General features: G+C 54.0%; 1 protein-coding gene across 2 annotated transcripts; it reads right to left on the bottom strand.

Annotated features, from left to right (window-relative positions):
- Positions 1 to 1,334: 1,334 nt before the first annotated feature.
- On the bottom strand, positions 1,335 to 4,925 carry LOC137313281 (zinc finger protein 551-like). 2 transcript variants are annotated; one of them, XM_067979405.1, is made up of 2 exons: positions 4,838 to 4,925; positions 1,335 to 2,694 (listed from the first exon to the last, which is right to left on the bottom strand). In XM_067979405.1, exon 2 carries the CDS (start codon positions 2,369 to 2,371, stop codon positions 1,526 to 1,528), a length of 846 nt encoding a protein of 281 aa, XP_067835506.1. In that variant the 5' UTR covers positions 2,372 to 2,694; positions 4,838 to 4,925; the 3' UTR covers positions 1,335 to 1,525. The 2 variants fall into 2 exon arrangements, with proteins under 2 accessions (XP_067835506.1, XP_067835507.1); XM_067979406.1 differs by lacking the exon at positions 4,838 to 4,925 and adding an exon at positions 3,149 to 3,535.
- Between the last annotated feature and the right edge of the window lie 12,653 nt (positions 4,926 to 17,578).

Below are 17,578 nucleotides of genomic sequence, written 5' to 3'. Positions count from 1 at the left end.
GTTATAAAGACAACCATTCCATTAGCCTTTTTGATTATTTTTTGTACCTGACCACATTTTAGTGATCTGTGTACACGGACCCCAAAATCTCTTTGGAGCTCCACTGTTCCGAGCATCTCACCGTTTAAAAAATACTCGGATCAATCCTTTTTGGTCTAAAATGGATGACCTCACACTTACCTGCATTGAAATCCATCTGCCATGATTTTGCCCACTCACTTAATCCATCAATGTCTCTTTGTAATTTCATGCTCCCGTCTACACTACTTACTATGCCACCAATTTTTGTAACATCGGCAAACTTGGATATATGGCTCTCTATCGTGTTATCTTAAGTCATGAATAAATATTGTGAATAGTTGAGGCCGCAGCACAGATCCTTGTGGGATTCCACTAGTCACATCTTTCCAATTCGAGTACATACCCATTATCCCAACTCTCTGTCTTCTACCGCCGAACCAGGTCAATAATTGGCCTTCAATTCCAGGAGCTTTAATTTTAGCAAACAGTCTCTTCTGTGGAACCTTATCGAATGCCTTCTGTTAGTCCATATAAACTACATCCATAGACATTCCCCTGTCTACTACTTCGGTTACTGCACCAAAAAATTCAGTTAGATTTATTAGACATAACCTACCCTTTACAAATCCATATTGGCTCGCTCTAATCAGTTCAAATTTTTTCCCAGTGCTCAGTCACACAGTCCTTAATTATAGATTCCAATAATTATTAGTATTATGTAACTATCCTCCACTCACTGCGTTTTGCTGGAGAAATCACCCTGCTTTTACCGGGAGAAGTTGCTGTAGTTCCAGTTATGAGTTCTGTTTGCTGTACTTCGTAGAGACTCTTTTTAAAGAGGCTCTGTAGACTGTTTGCTGTAGTGTGCTGTTTAAATAGACTCTGCAGACTGTTTGCTGTAGTGTGCTGTTTAGACTCTGCAGACTGTTTGCTGTAGGATGCTGTTTAAATAGACCCTGCAGACTGTTTGCTGTAGTGTGCTGTTTAAATAGACTCTGTAGACTGTTTGCTGTAGTGTTTAAATAGACTCTGTAGACTGTTTGCTGTACTACCCTGTTTAAATAGACTCTGCCGTAAAATAGACGGTTTGCCGTGAGTCCTGCCGTAAGCCCCACCCCACTTCCAACTCATCTGCTAACACGGTGGGGTCAATAGACACTCTGAACTCATTGGCACCACGAATAGCCCGACAGCACCCCCCATGCGAAAGGGTTGGGCGTGAATCCCGACACCCACACCCCACCACACCCCCCAGCCAAAGTTCAGCCGCCTTTGTGCTGAAAAGGAACATCCACTCCTCCCACAAGCGTGTGTGGATTTAAAACAAAGCTGGTTTATTTCGAGGTGTACACGGTGCGTTCAAGAAGGGGGAGGGGAGGAAGGGTTTATTTAACATCGGTAGGAAGAGACCCCGAGAGCCGGAATCGACGGCAAATGGGGCAGAGGAGGGGGTGGGGGCGGGGAGGGAGTGGGGGTCAACCCAGCCCGGTGTGACGCGGCCCCCTCAGGTGGGACTGCGAGGCGAGTCGCCCTCCCCGCCGCCCCTGGGTGACTGCCGCTCCCCGGTGTGGATCCGCTGGTGCCGCAGCAGGTGGGAGGAGACCTTGAAGCGTTTGCCGCACTGGGAGCAGCGGAAGGGCCGCTCCCCGGTATGCACCCGCTGGTGGGTCATCAGGTTGGAGGACTGGGTGAAGCCCTTGCCGCAGACGGCGCAGGTGTAGGGCCGCTCGCCGGTGTGGACCCGCTGGTGGGTCAGCAGGCTGGAGGAGTGGGTGAAGCCCATGCCGCAGACCGAGCAGGCGAAGGGGCCCTCGCCGGTGTGCACCCGCCGGTGGGCCAGCAGGTGGGAGGACTGGGTGAAGCCCATGCCGCAGACGGGGCAGGCGAAGGGCCGCTCGCCGGTGTGGACCCGCCGGTGCCGCGCCAGGCTGCTCGACACCCGGAAGCGCTTGCCGCACTGCGGGCAGCGGAAGGGCCGCTCGTCGGTGTGCACCCGCCGGTGGCTCAGCAGGTTGCAGGACTGGGTGAAGCCCTTGCCGCAGACGGGGCAGGTGAAGGGCCGCTCGCCGGTGTGGACCCGCCGGTGGGTCAGCAGGCTGAAGGAGCGGGCGAAGCTCTTGCCGCAGACCGAGCAGGCGAAGGGCCGCTCGCCGGTGTGGGTGTGCCGGTGGCTCAGCAGGGTGGAGGAATGGGCGAAGCGCTTGCCGCACTCGGAGCACGCGAAGGGACGCCCGGCGGCGGCGGAGCAGCAGTCGTGGGCCTCCAGCTCGGACGGGCGGCCGAAGCCCGCGCCGCAGTCGGCGCAGCGGTAGGGAGAGCCGCCATCGGCCAGGGTATCATCCTCCGTCATCCGGGGGGCAGCTGGTCGAAGGCGATGGCCGCAGGTGGAGCGGAGCAGAGGGGGGGGGGGGAATTGTACAGTTTCTCCCCACCGCAAACAGTTAAAGCTCGTTCCACGGTCCGCGATGTTCTCCTCTCTCTCTCTCTTTCTCTTTCTCTTGGCCGTGTGCGTCCTTCCCGGGTCACGCCAATGGTTCAAATCTTCTGCCCACGGGCCACGGCGCTCAGACTTATTCTTCCATATTCAAAGGCCGCTGGTATCCGGCTCCGGCCACTCCCGACGTGGCCGTTTGGTTCGAGTTGCTCTTCGGCAAATCGGCCACTTGCGGAAGCCTGTAAAAGGAGTTTACAAACGTCATCACAGCAGAGAATTTCGGAACAGACCCTTCTATCCTCTCTCGTTCCTCCCAAGTGTCAGCTGCGGTTCGGTTGGTCTCACTCTTCCCTCTGAGTCAGAAGGTCGTGGGTTCAAGTCCCACTCCAGAGACTTGGGCCGACACTCCCGGTGCCAGTACTGAGGGAGCACTGCACTGTCGGAGGTGCTGTCTTTCGGATGAGGTGTTAAACCGAGGCCTCGTCTGCCTTCCCAGGTGGGATGTAAAAGATCCCACGGTCACTAATCGAAGGAGTTCTCCCCGGTGTCCTGGGGCCAATATTTATCTCTCCACTAACATCACTAAAACAGGTTATCTGGTTCTCAATCTCATTGCTGTTTGTGGGATCTTGCTGTGCGCAAATTGGCTGCCGCATTTCCTACATTACAACAGTGGCCACACTTCAAAAGTACCTCATTGGTTGTAAAGTGCTTTGGGATGTCCTGAGGCCGTGAAAGGTGCTGTATAAATGCAAGTTCTTTCTTTTAAGCCGTTAATCCTTCCCCCGTCCGACGGACTCCTCCTCCTTCCTGCATCCCTACTCTTCGTGCCCGTTGCACCTCCCTGTCCCCTCCTTGAGGTTCTGACCATGGTCCGGTTCCACAGGGGCTGGTTGTCATCCAATATGTCGCCCAAGTGGCCAACCTCCACGCACGAGGTTGGACAGCAGCCTATTCCAACATGGGGGGCATCACTTCCAAATGCTCTGACTACAGTAACACACGGAAACATTCCAGTCGGGGTCACGACAGCAGGGCCCGAGGTCAAATGCCTTCCCTTCATTTCCCTACATCCCACCTCTTAAGCTAACTCGGAGCAATCAGTGGCAGGAACCCTTGGTGATCAACGCCTCCTGGTTATAACACCCCAACCGCTACCACCAGCTGGGGTCAAAGAACTCAGCACGGACCATGGTGGAATGGGGGAAGGGAGGAAGGGATGTAAACCTTTTAAAGGGGAGGGGAAGACTTGCAACAGGATATCTGAAAACTAGTATCACCGCCCCTTTAAACGTGGCCTCTGCCGCTCACTGCAACAATTTGAGATGTTTACAAATGAAACGAGGATCTTTATTCAGACTGGAGGTTGTTTTAGAAACGCTGATGCCCCCAAACTAGACGGGTTTACGGCCATTTCACTGAGTACAGAGGGGAGCCACTGCAGACAGGAAGGCTGTTGGCTACCGACTGCAGCCAGGCGAGATAGAGTCGTCAGCGGTCCTGTAACCGCAAACCAGCAGAAAGGCACCTTCCCTTTAAATACCCTGTCCCCCACAGGTAACGAGGTACTGTCCCTTTAAATATCTGTCAATCACAGGTAACGAGAGACACAGTCCCTTTAAATATGTCACCCACAGGTAACGAGAGACACAGTCCCTTTAAATATGTCACCCACAGGTAACAACGGACACACTCCCTTTAAATATCTGTCACCCACAGGCAAAGAGAGACAATGTCCCTATAACTGTGTCACCCACAGTTCAGGGGGAACACGGCCCCATCAATAACAAACACCAGAGAGGGGGGGACACTTTCCCTTACTGTACTTTTAATTATACACATTGACCCACTAAGTATACAGATTGCCCCTTTAATTACACAGTCCCTTTGATAACACACCCTGCCCCTTAGTTATGTGTACACAGCCTCTTTAATTTCCCCATCTCTTTTATTACAAGCACTATCCCTTTAATAACACACATGGACCCTTTAATTACCCAATATATTTAATTCCACATTGCTCCTTTAATTGTACAGTCACGTTAATCAGTGCCCCTTTAAAAAGAGTCGCTTTAATTATCCCATCCCTTGAATCACAAAATCCCATTAATTACCCCATGCCTTTAAATCCCACACCGTCCCTTTAATTGCCCCGTCCCTTTAATTACACACTGCCCCTTTAAATTTCTGCCCAACGTTTCCCACATCCCCTGAACGGGGGTCTTTTCTCTTTTTCTGAACCCCAGAGCGGACGGAGGTGGATCCAGCACGCGGTTTAAGAGGAGAGCCGTGAGCCGAGGAGGCCGGCTCGGCCCGGCCCGGCCCGGTCCGTGAAGGGACGGGACTGGAGAGAGAGAGAGAGAGAGAGAAAAGCGCACTCACCCCCGAGGCCCTCAGCGTGGGGCTGCACAAAATGGCCGCGCCGCCGGCCGAGACGTCCCGCCTCCCCCCGCCCCTCATTGGCCGCTGCCTACGCCTCTCCCTATTGGCCGACCGCTGCTGTCAATCAAGGCGCGCCCTGCGTCATGCCGTCACGTTGACAGCTGAATGACAAACCCTCCCTGGCCAGCTGAAGGCTGAATTTAACATTATTAATATTTATATTATTCGCAATATTATTAACAATTCGTAGATAATACCAATAGATATTAATGCTAATTTAAACAATATCAGAAATAATTGCCAATGGTGACATTAATATCATAATTAATATTAATAAATAATAAATAATGTTAATTATGATATTACCAACAATATATTATTAACTAAGAAAGGCCATGCATTTCTCTAAAGACTTTCACCTCCTCAGAACAACCCAAAGTGCTTCAAGGTCGACAATTTGCACTGTCGGAGGTGCCATATTTCGGATGAGACATTGAACTGGGGGCCCCTGTCTGTCCCCTCTCGGATGGGGGTGAAAGATCCCACGGCCACTATTGGAGGAAGAGCAGGGGGTGGAGGGAATTCTCCCCGGTGTCCTGGGGCCAATATTTATCGCTCAACCAACCTCGCTCAAACGGGTGGCCTGGTCATTTTTTTGCATTGCCGTTTGTGGGATCTTGCTGTGCCCGAATTGGCTGCCCCGTTTCTTAGTGACTGCGCTTCAAAAGCACTTTGTTGTCTGTGAAGCGCTCTGGGACGTCCTGAGAGGCGCTGTAGAAAAGCAAGTTCTTTCTTTCTTACTTCTGGAGTGCAGTCACTGTTGTAACGGCGGCCAATTTGCACGCAGCAAGTTTCGCACAAACAGCAATGACCAGTTAATCTGTTTTTTGGGGGCTGGATGCGGACCGGGGAGATGTCCCGCTCTGACCCTCCTCAGGTCGGGTGACCTGCCCGAAGGGAAAATTCAGTGCCCTGTCCTCAGTCAGTTTACCGACCCGTGAATCTCACAGTCGCAGGAACTCTCCAGGATCTCAATCAACCCCTCGCTTCTCACTGAACCTCGACAGTTTGTGCTGACAAGTAATTCAACCATGAAGGGCATCGTTGCACAGCCCAGTCAGGAACAGCATGGGTTAGATACAGAGAAAATCTCTCCACACTGTCCCAACAATCAAAGAGAGGGCAGGTAAACTATGGGTTAGATACAGAGTAAAGCTCCCTCTACACTGTCCCAACATACACTCCCAGGGCAGGTACAGGGTTAGATACAGAGTAAAGCTCCCTCTACACTGTCCCATCAAACACTCCCAGGGCAGGTACAGGGTTAGATACAGAGTAAAGCTCCCTCCACACTGTCCCATCAAACACTCCCAGGGCAGGTACAGGGTTAGATACAGAGTAAAGCTCCCTCTACACTGTCCCATCAAACACTCCCAGGGCAGGTACAGGGTTAGATACAGAGTAAAGCTCCCTCTGCACTGTCCCATCAAACACTCCCAGGGCAGGTACAGGGTTAGATACAGAGTAAAGCTCCCTCTACACCGTCCCATCAAACACTCCCAGGGCAGGTACAGGGTTGGATACAGAGTAAAGCTCCCTCTACACCGTCCCATCAAACACTCACAGGGCAGGTGCGGCACGGGTTAGATACAGAGTAAAGCTCCCTCTACACTGTCCCATCAAACACTCCCAGGGCAGGTACAGCACAGGTTAGATACAGAGTAAAGCTCCCTCTACACTGTCCCATCATATATTCCCGAGGCCATTCAGCCCCTCGAACCTGTTCCGCCATTCAATTATCATTCAAGTATCTTAACTCCATCTACCCACCTTTGTTCCATAACCCTCAATGCCCTTGCCTAACAAAAATCTATCGATCTCAGTTTTGAAATTATTAATTCAGCTGGAATCTATTGCTTTGTGCGGGAGAGAGTTCTACAACCCTTTGCATGAAGAAGTGTTTCCTCACTTCTCTCCTGAATGTCCTGGCTCTGATGTTAATATTATGTCCCCTTGTCCCAGACTCCCCCACCAGTGGAAAACGTTCCTCTCTATCGACCCTATCAATTCCTTTCCAAAATCCTAAAAACCTCAATCAAATCACCCCCTTAACCTTCTATGTTCCAGGGAATACAAGTCTAGTTTATGTAATCTCTCCTCATAATTTAACCCTTGGAGCTCTGGTAACATTCTGGTGATTCTGTGCTGCACTCCTTTTATGGCTATTATATCTTTTATAAGGTGCAGTGCCCAGACTGTACCCAGTACTCCAGATGTGGTCTAATCAGGGCTTTGTATAGCTGTAGCAAAACTTCCTCCCCTTTATATTCTAGCCCTCTAGTTTTTTTTTAATTCGTTCATGGGATGTGGGCGTCACTGGCGAGGCCGGCATTTATTGCCCATCCCTAATTGCCCTTGAGAAGGTGGTGGTGAGCCGCCTACTTGAGCCGCTGCAGTCCGTGTGGTGAAGGTTCTCCCACAGTGCTGTTAGGAAGGGAGTTCCAGGATTTTGACCCAGCGATGATGAAGGAACGCCGATATATTTCCAAGTCGGGATGGTGTGTGACTTGGAGGGGAACGTGCAGGTGGTGTTGTTCCCATGTGCCTGCTGCTCTTGTCCTTCTAGGTGGTAGAGGTCGCGGGTTTGGGAGGTGCTGTCGAAGAAGCCTTGGCGAGTTTCTGCATTGCATCCTGTGGATGGTACACACTGCAGCCACTGTGCGCCGGTGGTGAAGGGAGTGAATGTTTAGGGTGGTGGATGGGGTGCCAATCAAGCGGGCTGCTTTGTCCTGGATAGTGTCGAGCTTCTTGAATGTTGTTGGAGCTGCACTCATCCAGGCAAGTGGAGAGTATTCCATCACACTCCTGACTTGTGCCTTGTAGATGGTGGAAAGGCTTTGGGGAGTCAGGAGGTGAGTCACTCGCCGCAGAATACCCAGCCTCTGACCTGCTCTTGTAGCCACAGTATTTATATGGCTGGTCCAGTTAAGTTTCTGGTCTATGGTGATCCCCAGGATGTTGATGGTGGGGGATTCAGCGATGGTAATGCCGTTGAATGTCAAGAGGATGTGGTTAGACTCTCTCTTGTTGGAGATGGTCATTGCCTGGCACGAAAGACTAACATTCCATTAGCCTTTTTGATTATTTTTTGTACCTGACCACTACATTTTAGTGATCGGTGTACATGGACCCCTAAATCTCTTTGGAGCTCCACTGTTCCGAGCTTTTCACCATTAAAAAAATACTCGGTTCCATCCTTTTTTGGTCCAAAATGGATGACCTCACACTTACCTGCGTTGAAATCCATCAGCCACTGTTTTACCCACTCACTTAACCTATCGATGGGCCGGATTTTGCTGTGAGCGGCGAACGAATGGAGCTAGCTAATCGTTAGACTTGCACTTGCCCATAAACTTTCAATGGGGTTTTCCACAGCAAGTTGCTGTCAACGGGACAGCCAAAAGGCGCGGGGCCCTCTACAGGGCATCTGGGACCTGTGTGAACAGAGCAAGCAACTGTGTATTTCCTGAACTATTCAGATTGAAGAATCATTAATGAGCAGAGTCTGAACCAGGAAGTGTACGTTAGAATAGTGAATTCAATGTCAACTCAGGTTTAGTAAGTGAAATACAGAGAGGGAAAGAAAGATTGGAATAAGAGAGTGATAAACGAGACAGAAAGAAAAAGTAAGAAAGTCTTTTTTAAACAGGGTACTGAGACTGGAATGGACAAGCCCCAACTTTTTCTGGTGACTTTAGTCCGTATCTACGAGGTAAGTACAGGAACTTCAGGCCATTCAATACATTTGAACGGTGAGTCAGACGGCGAGAGGCCGTTTCCACACAGCTTTTGGAGGAGCAGGGCATCTCGGACCGCAACTTCCCGATTTCCACGTTTAACTGGGTTTGTGTGGTCGCTGGGAATTGCTGTCCGATTTGTACATAATAACGACGAGCGCCGTTAGGCTCACCGTTATTTTTACAGCAAAATCTAGCCCAATGTCCCATTGTAATTTCATGCTCCCGTCGACACTACTTACTAACCCACCAAACTTTGTGTCATTGGCAAACTTGGATATATGGCTCTCTATCGTGTTATCTTAAGTCATTAATAAATATTGTCAAAAGTTGAGGCCGCAGCACAGATCCTTGTGGGACAGCACGAGTCACATCCTTCCAATTCGAGTACATTCCCATTATCCCAACTCTCTGTCTTCCACCACCGAACCAGGTCAATAATTGGCCTTCAACTCCAGGAGCTTTAATTTTAGCAAACAGTCTCTTATGTGGAACCTTATCGAATGCCTTCTGTTAGTCCATATAAACTACATCCGTAGACTTTCCCGTCTACAACTTCAGATACTTCACCTAAAAATTCACTAAGATTCATTAGACATGACCCACCCTTTACAAATCCATGTTACCTCACTCCAATCAGCTCAAATTTCTCGAAGTGCTCAGTCACACACTCTTTAATTACAGATTCCAATAACTTCCCCACGACAGAGGTTAGACTAATAGATCGAGAATTTCATGGTTTCTCTCTCTCACCTTATTCACATCACACTCAGTAAGGGTGGTCTCTCCATTACAGCATCTTGGGTGGCTGTCTCCCGGTCACAGGACTCTCAGTGAGGGGGGGGTCTCCCTGTTATATAACTCTAGACAGGGGGGGGGGGAAGAGTCTCCCAGTCACAGGACTCGTAGTGAGGGGGGGGTCTCCCTGTTATATAACTCTAGACTGGGGGGGGGGGGGGAAGAATCTCCCAGTCACAGGACTCTCAGTGAGGGGGGGTCTCCCTGTTATATAACTCTAGACTGGGGGGGGGGGTCTCCCGGTCACAGGACTCTCAGTGTGGGGGGGTCTCCCTGTTATATAACTCTAGACTGGGGGGAAGAGTCTCCCAGTCACAGGACTCTCAGTGAGGGGGGGTCTCCCTGTTATATAACTCTAGACTGGGGGAGAGTCTCCCAGTCACAGGACTCTCAGTGAGGGGGGTCTCCCTGTTATATAACTCTAGACTGGGGGAGAGTCTCCCGGTCACAGGACTCTCAGTGAGGGGGGTCTCCCTGTTATATAACTCTAGACTGGGGGGGGTCTCCCGGTCACAGGACTCTCAGTGAGGGGGGGTCTCCCTGTTATATAACTCTAGACTGGGGGGAGAGTCTCCCGGTCACAGGACTCTCAGTGAGGGGGGGTCTCCCTGTTATATAACTCTAGACTGGGGGGGGTCTCCCAGTCACAGGACTCTCAGTGAGGGGGGTCTCCCTGTTATATAACTCTAGACTGGGGGGAGAGTCTCCCGGTCACAGGACTCTCAGTGAGGGGGGGTCTCCCTGTTATATAACTCTAGACTGGGGGGGGGGTCTCCCAGTCACAGGACTCTCAGTGAGGGGGGGTCTCCCTGTTATATAACTCTAGACTGTGGGGGGGGGGTCTCCCGGTCACAGGACTCTCAGTGAGGGGGGGTCTCCCTGTTATATAAGTCTAGACTGGGGGGAAGAGTCTCCCAGTCACAGGACTCTCAGTGTGGGGGGGTCTCCCTGTTATATAACTCTAGACTGGGGGGAGAGTCTCCCGGTCACAGGACTCTCAGTGAGGGGGGGTCTCCCTGTTATATAACTGTAGACTGGGGTGGGGGGGGAGTCTCCCGGTCACAGGACTCTCAGTGAAGGGGGGGGGTGTCTCCCTGTTATATAACTCTAGACTGGGGGGGGAGAGTCTCCCGGTCACAGGACTCTCAGTGTGGGGGGGTGGTCTCCCTGTTATATAACTCTAGACTGGGGGAGTCTCCCGGTCACAGGGCTCTCAGTGAGGGGGGGGGTCTCCCTGTTATATAACACTAGACTGGGGGGAGTCTCCCGGTCACAGGGCTCTCAGTGAGGGGGGGGGTCTCCCTGTTATATAACACTAGACTGGGGGGAGTCTCCCGGTCACAGGGCTCTCAGTGAGGGGGGGGTTCTCCCTGTTATATAACACTAGACTGGGGGGAGTCTCCTGGTCACAGGGCTCTCAGTGAGGGGGGGGGTCTCCCTGTTATATAACACTAGACTGGGGGGAGTCTCCCGGTCACAGGGCTCTCAGTGAGGGGGGGGGGGGGGTCACCCTGTTATATAACTCTAGACTGGGGGAAGAGTCTCCCAGTCACAGGACTCTCAGTGAGGGGGGTCTCCCTGTTATATAACTCTAGACTGGGGGGGGGGGTCTCCCGGTCACAGGACTCTCAGTGAGGGGGGGTCTCCCTGTTATATAACTCGAGACTGGGGGGGGGGGGTCTCCCGGTCACAGGACTCTCAGTGAGGGGGGTCTCCCTGTTATATAACTCTAGACTGTGGGGGGGGGGTCTCCCGGTCACAGGACTCTCAGTGAGGGGGGGTCTCCCTGTTATATAACTCGAGACTGGGGGGGGGGAGTCTTTCTCCCTCTCTCTTTCCCCCCCCCATTCCCCTCACAGAGCACCCTTGGGTGGGGGGTGGGTGGGTGGGGGGGGGGAGGTCTTCTGATCAACGAGTCCCACCGTCTGCTCCAACTCCCGCCTCTCACCACATGGAAAAATTCCAAAACCTGAAGAAACGACATCACGGCCCGGGGGGGGGGGGGGGGTGAAGAGAAGGAACCGCGCATGCGCGGCGGGGGAGGACCAACCGAAAAAGCGCGAGCAGCGAGCGCGCGGGGTGGGGGTGGGGAGAGTGCGCACGCGCGCGGGGTGGGGGGTGGGGAGAGTGCGCATGCGCCAGGGAAAGGCGGTGCAGCGACAGCGCCACTGGCGGGAGGGAGAGAAGAGAAGTTGAGGGGAGGGGGGGGCGGGGGGAGTAGTTGAGCATGCGCAGTAGCCGCAGGGGGGGGCGGGGAGGAGGCGGCCTCGCGAGAGTAGAATTCCCGCCCTGGGCGAAAATAAACAAGGAGCAACGGGCGGCGGCGGCACGCGGCGGAGGGCCGCCATTTTGCGAGGGTGGAGCGGGCGGAGGAGGAGGAGGAGGAGCAGCCCCGGGGGGGGTGGGCTCCTGTTAGTGATCTGGGCTCCCCGGATCCTGTGGTGGGGGGAGTTGGGGATGGGGATGTCCCCCCTGGGTGCTGGAGTGAAAACTCCCATCAGGGAGGGAGGGATGGAGGGGAGGTGAGGGAGGAGTGAGAAAGGGGAGGGGAGGGAGGAGGGGAGGGAGGTGAGGAATGTGGTGTGAGAGGGGAGGTGAGGGGAGGGAGCAGTGGAGGGAGGTGAGGGAGGAGTGAGGTGAGGGAGAAGCAAGGGGGGAGTGAGAAAGGTGAGGGGAGGGAGGTGGGGTGAGAAGGAGGAGGGGAGGGGAGGGAGGTGAGGAATGTGGTGAGGGAGGGAGGAGGTGCGAAGAGAGAGCGAGGAGAGGAGGTGAGGGGAGGGAGGTGAGGTGAGGAATGTGGTGAGGGAGGAGGGGAGAGAGGGAGGTGAGGGGAGGGAGGTGAGGAATGTGGTGAGAGAGGTGAGAGGAGAGGGGGAGGAGGGAAGGAGGGGAGGGAGCAGTGGAGGGAGGTGAGGGGAGGAATGTGGTGAGGGAGGGAGGAGGTGCGAAGAGAGAGAGAGGGAGGAGAGGAGGTGAGGGGAGGGAGGTGAGGTGAGGAATGTGGTGAGGGAGGTGAGGTGAGGGAGGAGGGGAGAGAGGGAGGTGAGGTGAGGGAGGAGGGGAGAGAGGAGAGGTAACGGAGCTCGGGGAGGGAGGTGAGAGGAAGGAGGGAGGTGAGGGAGGAGGGGAGGGAGGTCAGGTGAGGGGGAGGGAGGTCAGGGAGGGAGGGGCGGGTAGGGGGAATCCAGTGTGGAGTCTGGGTTTAAATGTGGGGCCGGGATTTCCAGCCCAGTGAAAGGCCTGGGAAGCAGTGCTCTGTCTCAGGCCCCGTGTCCATATGTTCAACCGTCAATCGAGTCCGGGCTCGGTCCCTCAGATTGGAAGGGAGCTCACGGAGTTATAGTCCCCAAAATGAAGGGGGAGGACAAGTAAGAGCCGGGGGAAGGGGGAGGAGGGAACTATCGGCCCATCGATCCCACATCTGTCATAGGGAAGATGCTGGATGGGATCTCAAGAGACGCTCCTTACGACCGCTGGGAAAGAGGGGGGGGGGGTTTTAGAGACTCCGGACGTGGCTTCAGGGAGAGAAGGACGCGCCTCTCCAACTTGCCTGAGTTTTTTTTTTGGAGCAGTCACTGGGGTTAGTGGATGGAGGGTAACTCGGGTTAGACATTGTCTACCTGGATTTTAAGAAAGGTGCCTCACACGAGGTCACTCCACAAGATAAAGCGCCGCATCGAAACGAGGCAAGAGTAGGAGCAGGCTGGATCTCGGGGGGTTCTCCTATTCCCAGAGAGCGGGGGTTCTCTGGGATACGTTGCCGGCCGGTGCGGTCTGTGCGCTGACTCTCCGCCCGCCTTCCAGAGGGAGATGGGCCACTTCTTGGCCGGGGCAGAGATCGCATCTTCTAAACGGTAAGCGATTCACCAGTCAACATGAGTGCGGTCAATATGGTCTCCTGGGCTGGTTTCCATTGCCTCAGGGGGGTGGGGAGGAATTTGAGAGAATAGTTTTTCCCATTTTGGCCCTGCGTTCCTTTTTCTCTTTTTTTTTCGCCTCTCCCGGGAGATTACATGGTGGCTGGGGGCAGGGGGAGGGGAGGGAGGAAGTGTCTGGTCCTGATGCTCCCGGCATCCTGAGTGTGGGGCAGGCTGAGGACCAGCTGGTCAGTTGCTGTCCGTCATTTCCAAACGTTCATAAGGGAGGGAGTGGGAGAAGAGATGGTGAGAGAGGAGGGGGAGGGAAAGGAAGGAGTGGGAGAAGAGATGGTGAGAGAGGAGGGGGAGGGAAAGGAAGGAGTGGAAGGAGAGATGGTGAAAGAGGAGGGGGAGGGAAAGGAGGAAATGGGAGAAGAGATGGTGAGAGAGGAGGGGGAGGGAAAGGAAGGAGTGGGAGAAGAGATGGTGAGAGAGGAGGGTGAGGGAAAGGAGGGAGTGGGAGAAGAGATGGTGAGAGAGGAGGGTGAGGGAAAGGAGGGAGTGGGAGAAGAGATGGTGAGAGAGGAGGGGGAGGGAAAGGAGGGAGTGGGAGAAGAGATGGTGAGAGAGGAGGGGGAGGGAAAGGAGGGAGTGGGAGAAGAGATGGTGAGAGAGGAGGGTGAGGGAAAGGAGGGAGTGGGAGAAGAGATGGTGAGAGAGGAGGGTGAGGGAAAGGAGGGAGTGGGAGATGAGATAGTGAGAGAGGAGGGGGAGGGAAAGGAAGGAGTGGGAGATGAGATGGTGAGAGAGGAGGGGGAGGGAAAGGAAGGAGTGGGAGATGAGATAGTGAGAAAGGAGGGTGAGGGAAAGGAGGGAGTGGGAGATGAGATCGTGAGAGACGAGGATGAGGGAAAGGAGGGAGTGGGAGATGAGATAGTGAGAAAGGAGGGTGAGGGAAAGGAGGGAGTGGGAGATGAGATGCTGAGAGAGGAGGGTGAGGGAAAGCAGGGAGTGGGAGAAGAGATGGTGAGACCGGAGGGTGAGGGAATGGAGGGAGTGGGAGATGAGATGGTGAGAGAGGAGGGGGAGTGAAAGGAGGGAGTGGGAGAAGAGATGGTGAGAGAGGAGGGTGAGGGAAAGGAGGTATTGAGAGAAGAGATGGTGAGAGAGGAGGGGGAGCAAAAGGAAGGAATGGGAGAAAAGATGGTGAGAGAGGAGGGGAGGGAAAGGAGAGAGTGGGAGAAGAAATAGTGAGAGAGGAGGGTGAGGGAATGGAGGGAGTGGGAGAAGAGATGTTGAGAGAGGAGGGTGAGGGAAAGGAGGGAATGGGCGAAGAGATGGTGAGAGTGGAGGGTGAGGGAATGGAGGGAGTGGGAGAAGAAATGGTGAGAGAGGAGAGGGACGGAAAGGAGGGATTGGGAGAAGTGAAGTTGAGAGAGGAGGGTGAGGGAAAGGAGGGAGTGGGAGAAGAAATGGTGAGAGAGGAGGGTGAGGGAAAGGAGGGAGTGGGAGATGAGATAGTGAGAGTGGAGGGGGAGGGAAATGAGGGAGTGGGAGAAGAGATGGTGAGAGAGGAGGGTGAGGGAACGGAGGGAGTGGGAGATGAGATAGTGAGAGTGGAGGGTGAGGGAAAGGAGGGAGTGGGAGATGAGATGCTGAGAGAGGAGGGTGAGGGAAAGGAGGGAATGGGCGAAGAGATGGTGAGGGAGGAGTGTGAGGTAAAGGATGGAGTGGGAGAAGAGATGCTGAGAGTGGAGGGTGAGGGAAAGGAGGGAATTGGCGAAGAGATGGTGAGAGAGGAGGGTGAGTGAACGGAGGGATTGGAAGAAGTGATGGTGAGAGAGGAGTGTGAGGGAAAGGAGGGAGTGGGAGATGAGGTCGTGCAAGACGAGGATGAGGGAAAGGAGTGAGTGGGAGATGAGATAGTGAGAGAGGAGGGTGAGGGAAAGGAGGGAGTGGGAGAAGAGATGGTGAGACCGGAGGGTGAGGGAATGGAGGGAGTGGGAGATGAGATGGTGAGAGAGGAGGGTGAGGGAAATGGGGGAGTGGGAGAAGAGATGGTGAGAGAGGAGGGGGAGTGAAAGGAGGGAGTGGGAGAAGAGATGGTGAGAGAGGAGGGGGAGCAAAAGGAAGGAATGGGAGAAGTGAAGTTGAGAGAGGAGGGTGAGGGAAAGGAGGGAGTGGGAGAAGAAATGGTGAGAGAGGAGGGTGAGGGAAAGGAGGGAGTGGGAGATGAGATAGTGAGAGTGGAGGGGGAGGGAAATGAGGGAGTGGGAGAAGAGATGGTGAGAGAGGAGGGTGAGGGAACGGAGGGAGTGGGAGATGAGATAGTGAAAAAGGAGGGTGAGGGAAAGGAGGGAGTGGGAGATGAGATCGTGAGAGACGAGGATGAGGGAAAGGAGGGAGTGGGAGATGAGATAGTGAGAGTGGAGGGTGAGGGAAAGGAGGGAGTGGGAGATGAGATGCTGAGAGAGGAGGGTGAGGGAAAGGAGGGAATGGGCGAAGAGATGGTGAGGGAGGAGTGTGAGGTAAAGGATGGAGTGGGAGAAGAGATGCTGAGAGTGGAGGGTGAGGGAAAGGATGGAATTGGCGAAGAGATGGTGAGAGAGGAGGGTGAGGGAACGGAGGGAATGGGAGATGAGATCGTGCGAGACGAGGATGAGGGAACGGAGTGAGTGGGAGATGAGATAGTGAGAGAGGAGGGTGAGGGAACGGAGGGATTGGGAGAAGTGATGGTGAGAGAGGAGTGTGAGGGAAAGGAGGGAGTGGGAGATGAGATCGTGCGAGACGAGGATGAGGGAACGGAGTGAGTGGGAGATGAGATAGTGAGAGAGGAGGGTGAGGGAAAGGAGGGAGTGGGAGAAGAGATGGTGAGACCGGAGGGTGAGGGAATGGAGGGAGTGGGAGATGAGATGGTGAGAGAGGAGGGTGAGGGAAATGGGGGAGTGGGAGAAGAGATGGTGAGAGAGGAGGGGGAGTGAAAGGAGGGAGTGGGAGATGAGATGGTGAGAGAGGAGGGGGAGTGAAAGGAGGGAGTGGGAGAAGAGATGGTGAGAGAGGAGGGGGAGCAAAAGGAAGGAATGGGAGAAAAGATGGTGAGAGAGGAGGGGAGGGAAAGGAGAGAGTGGGAGAAGAAATATTGAGAGAGGAGGGTGAGGGAATGGAGGGAGTGGGAGAAGAGATGTTGAGAGAGGAGGGTGAGGGAAAGGAGGGAATGGGCGAAGAGATGGTGAGAGTGGAGGGTGAGGGAATGGAGGGAGTGGGAGAAGAAATGGTGAGAGAGGAGAGGGACGGAAAGGAGGGATTGGGAGAAGTGAAGTTGAGAGAGGAGGGTGAGGGAAAGGAGGGAGTGGGAGAAGAAATGGTGAGAGAGGAGGGTGAGGGAAAGGAGGGAGTGGGAGATGAGATAGTGAGAGTGGAGGGGGAGGGAAATGAGGGAGTGGGAGAAGAGATGGTGAGAGAGGAGGGTGAGGGAACGGAGGGAGTGGGAGATGAGATAGTGAAAAAGGAGGGTGAGGGAAAGGAGGGAGTGGGAGATGAGATCGTGAGAGACGAGGATGAGGGAAAGGAGGGAGTGGGAGATGAGATAGTGAGAGTGGAGGGTGAGGGAAAGGAGCGAGTGGGAGATGAGATGCTGAGAGAGGAGGGTGAGGGAAAGGAGGGAATGGGCGAAGAGATGGTGAGGGAGGAGTGTGAGGTAAAGGATGGAGTGGGAGAAGAGATGCTGAGAGTGGAGGGTGTGGGAAAGGAGGGAATTGGCGAAGAGATGGTGAGAGAGGAGGGTGAGGGAACGGAGGAAGTGGGAGATGAGATCGTGCGAGACGAGGATGAGGGAAAGGAGTGAGTAGGAGATGAGATAGTGAGAAAGGAGGGTGAGGGAAAGGAGGGAGTGGGAGATGAGATGGTGAGAGAGGAGAGGGAGTGAAAGGAGGGAGTGGGAGAAGAGATGGTGAGAGAGGAGGGTGAGGGAACGGAGGAAGTGGGAGATGAGATCGTGCGAGACGAGGATGAGGGAAAGGAGTGAGTAGGAGATGAGATAGTGAGAAAGGAGGGTGAGGGAAAGGAGGGAGTGGGAGATGAGATGGTGAGAGAGGAGAGGGAGTGAAAGGAGGGAGTGGGAGAAGAGATGGTGAGAGAGGAGGGTGAGGGAAAGGAGGTATTGAGAGAAGAGATGGTGAGAGAGGAGGGGGAGCAAAAGGAAGGAATGGGAGAAAAGATGGTGAGAGAGGAGGGGGAGGGAAAGGAGAGAGTGGGAGAAGAAATGGTGAGAGAGGATGGTGAGGGAATGG

The sequence above is a fragment of the Heptranchias perlo genome, unplaced genomic scaffold, assembly GCF_035084215.1.
Source record: "Heptranchias perlo isolate sHepPer1 unplaced genomic scaffold, sHepPer1.hap1 HAP1_SCAFFOLD_459, whole genome shotgun sequence".
Lineage (NCBI taxonomy): Eukaryota > Metazoa > Chordata > Chondrichthyes > Hexanchiformes > Hexanchidae > Heptranchias > Heptranchias perlo.
This window is presented reverse-complemented; position numbering and strand designations above follow the sequence as displayed.

Bases quoted from the DNA above. Each gene is read 5' to 3' on its own strand.
- LOC137313281 (XM_067979405.1), bottom strand. From the start codon at position 2,371: ATGACGGAGGATGATACCCTGGCCGATGGCGGCTCTCCCTACCGCTGC.